Below are 3,226 nucleotides of genomic sequence, written 5' to 3' on the forward strand. Positions count from 1 at the left end.
TTCCCAGTAGCATAAACGAAGATGCAGGAAGATGCAATGAGTTCTTACAGGCCCTAGAGCTGACGGTAGGGGTGGGAATATAGTTCACACCGCATCTTCAGCTATGTGCACTGTGGATGGCATCCCCTGGACAACCGATTGATAAATACACTAATCAGTTCTAAAGTGTTAGGACAATTACAGCTTATTCAAAGAAAACTCAAATAACGGCGGAGTTAGTAAAGCTAATATTGTTCTTATTGTGTGCAAATTTGAATTACCAGCCAAGAAGGGGACATTATTTTGCTAACAACTAGCTCCCAGCTGGTGGCTTGCCTGCCGCCTCCCAGTCCACCTTAAGTTCCAGAGTTTTTATTTTCATAAACCCTGTTTGCATATTTTGACTGTATGTTCTTTAAAGATTTCTGCAGAGCTCAAGTGAAGTCAAGAGCCCAGCTGTGCCATCCTCATCAAGACAACCCCCTGCTCAGCCTCCACGGACAGGATCTGAGTTCCCCAGGCTGGAGGGAGCCCCGGCCACAGTGACGCCCAAGCTGGGGCGAGGCATCTTAGAAGGAGATGATGTTCTCTTTTATGACGAGTCACCACCACCAAGACCAAAACTGAGTGCTTTAGCAGAAGCCAAAAAGGTAACTGGCATCTCTTCTCTTTAACACTTGAGTTTGCATTCTGTAGGGCAGAGCTAGAGGAAGACAGACATCTAATAGCTGTTTATTAATCATGATCAGAGTCAGTGTAATTTGAAAACATGATAGTGTCAATATAATATTAAAAGAAAGTTAGATCTGTTATCTCAACACTTTTTCTCGTCAGGCTACAAGAGGTAACCTAGAGGAAGATAGTATTTTATAAACAGAGGCACTAACAGTAGGAAAAAAATTCTTGGAATTGTTGAGGCGAGACTGTAAAATGGTGGTTTAAGGAATCCATTTTTTATGTTTTATCTATTTATTTATTTATTTATTTATTGGATGGAGTCTCATTCTGTCACCTAGGCTGGAGTGCAGTGGCATGATTTCGGCTCACTGACCTCCGCCTCCTGGATTCAAGTGATTCTCCTGCCTCAACCTGCTGAGTAGCTGGTATTACAGGCGCCTATGACCACGCCTGGCTAATTTTTGTGTTTTTAGTAGAGTCATGGTTTCACCATGTTGGCCAGGCTGGTCTCGAACTCTTGACCTCAAAGGATCCTCTTGCCTCAACCTCCCAAACTGCTAGGATTATAGGTGTGAGCCACCATGCCTGGCCATTTTATTTATTTATTTTTTTGAGACACTGTCTCCCCCTGTCACCCAGGCTGGAGTGCAGTGGAACAATCCTGGTTCACTGCAGCCTCGACCTCCCAGGATCGATTGCTCCACCTGCCTCAGTCTCCCAAGTAGTAGCTGGGACTGCAGGCACATGCCACCAAGCCTTGGCTAATTTTTGTATTTTTTGTAGAGATGGGGGCCTCCCTTTGTTGCCCAGGCTGGTCTTATACTCCTGGACTCAAGCAATCCCACCTCAGCTTCCCAAAGTGCTGGGACTACAGGCATCAAGAATCCTTCTTTAAAAGAAATCTTACGTAAAAGTCCAGTCCCATGACAGGTGAAAGCTGAGCTGCTGTGGCTGAAGTAGGGGTAAGGCACCCAGAGCCCCACCTGCCCATTTCCTGAGTCCCCTGATCAAGCCTCTCTCTTCCCTCTAGTTAGCAGCTGCAGCCAAATGAAGGGCAAAGGCTAGCTGTATGCCAAAACCTTACCTATAACAATAACAGTAATACCTATAATAACCATGGCACATGTCTATATTACTCCGTACCTGTGATATGTGTGTGCCGTTTATTTACTATGTTTGTTTATTTATTTATTTATTTTTTTGAGATGGAGTCTTGCTCTGTCACCCAGGCTGGGGTGCAGTGGTGTGGTCTCGCCTCCCTTGCAGCCTCCACCTCCTGGGTTCAATCAATTCTCCTGCCTCAGCCTCCTGAATAGCTGGGATTACAGGCACCCACCACCACACCACACCCAACTAATTTTTGTATTTTTAGCAGAGACAGGGTTTCACCATGTTGGCCAGGCTGCTTAACTCCTGACCTCAAATGATCCACCTGCCTCAGTCTCCCAAAGTGCTGGGATTACAGGCATGAGCCACTGCACCTGGCCAGGAATGTATTTACTATGTAAAGATTCATACTTTGCAGATATTATCTTATTTCATCCATACAGCTATGACCTTCAAGGGTAGGTCAATGCTATATCATCATTTCCTTCTCTTTTTTGTGTGTGTTTGTTTTGAGACAGGGTCTCACTGTGTTTCCCAGGCTGGTGTACAGTGGTGTAGTCACAGCTCACTGAAACCTCCACCTCCCCAGGCTCAGGTGATCCTCCCACCTCAGTCCCCTGAGTATCTGGGACTACAGGCATATACTACCATGCCCAGCTAATTTTCGTATTTCTTGTAGAGGTGATGTCTCACTATGTTGCACAGGCTGGTCTCAAGAAATCCACCTGCCTCAGCCTCCCAAAGTGCTGGGTTTACAATAAGCCACCATGCCAAGCCCCATTTCCACTTTATACATGACAGATTAAGTAATTTTCATTGGGTTACAAGGTAGTCCATGGCAGAGCTGGATGGAATTCTATCTTAATTCTGATTTGAAAACTTCCAAAATGGTGATGTGGTTCCTTTATGGATCTGGAAGCCTGCAGTCTCGCTGATGTCAAACTTGTTATATTTAAATAAACTAAGACTTTATTCATCAACATATAGACCTGTCTCCCATGCTATTATATTCTAGTAATTCTGTTAATAATACTAAGTAAAATTAAGATATGTTCTGCCAATTTCTGTCAGAGAACAGCCAGAATTCACTGGTTAATAACAAAAAAGGGGTCCAGGTCTGTAAGTGCCTCTGTCATCTTTCAGATCTTTACCTCTCTCTCGTCTATTTTTTTCTAGTTAGCCGCTATCACCAAATTAAGGGCAAAAGGCCAGATTCTTACAAAAGGAAACCCAAACAGCATTAAGAAGAAGCAAAAGGACCCTCAGGACATCCTGGAGGTGAAGGAACGTGTAGAAAAAAACACCATGTTTTCTTCTCAAGGTACTGCAGTTTCACAGTTAACAGTGGGAAAGAGAAACTGTTTTTAAGGGAAATATGTTCTAAACCGAAACCAGCACCCAGGTGTCAAGTACTTACTTCCATTTCCTCCTGTATAGAATACCTAAATAGAATTTATACTGG

General features: G+C 43.9%; 1 protein-coding gene across 1 annotated transcript in view; it reads left to right on the forward strand.

Annotated features, from left to right (window-relative positions):
• Positions 1 to 3,226, forward strand: part of MCM10 (minichromosome maintenance complex component 10) — a 50,709-nt gene that overhangs the window by 34,595 nt on the left and 12,888 nt on the right. The window contains 2 exon segments of the mRNA XM_011934288.1: positions 401 to 629; positions 2,941 to 3,166. Coding sequence (XP_011789678.1) covers positions 401 to 629; positions 2,941 to 3,166 — 455 coding nt within the window.

This window comes from Colobus angolensis, unplaced genomic scaffold (genome assembly GCF_000951035.1).
Source record: "Colobus angolensis palliatus isolate OR3802 unplaced genomic scaffold, Cang.pa_1.0 Scaffold133, whole genome shotgun sequence".
Lineage (NCBI taxonomy): Eukaryota > Metazoa > Chordata > Mammalia > Primates > Cercopithecidae > Colobus > Colobus angolensis.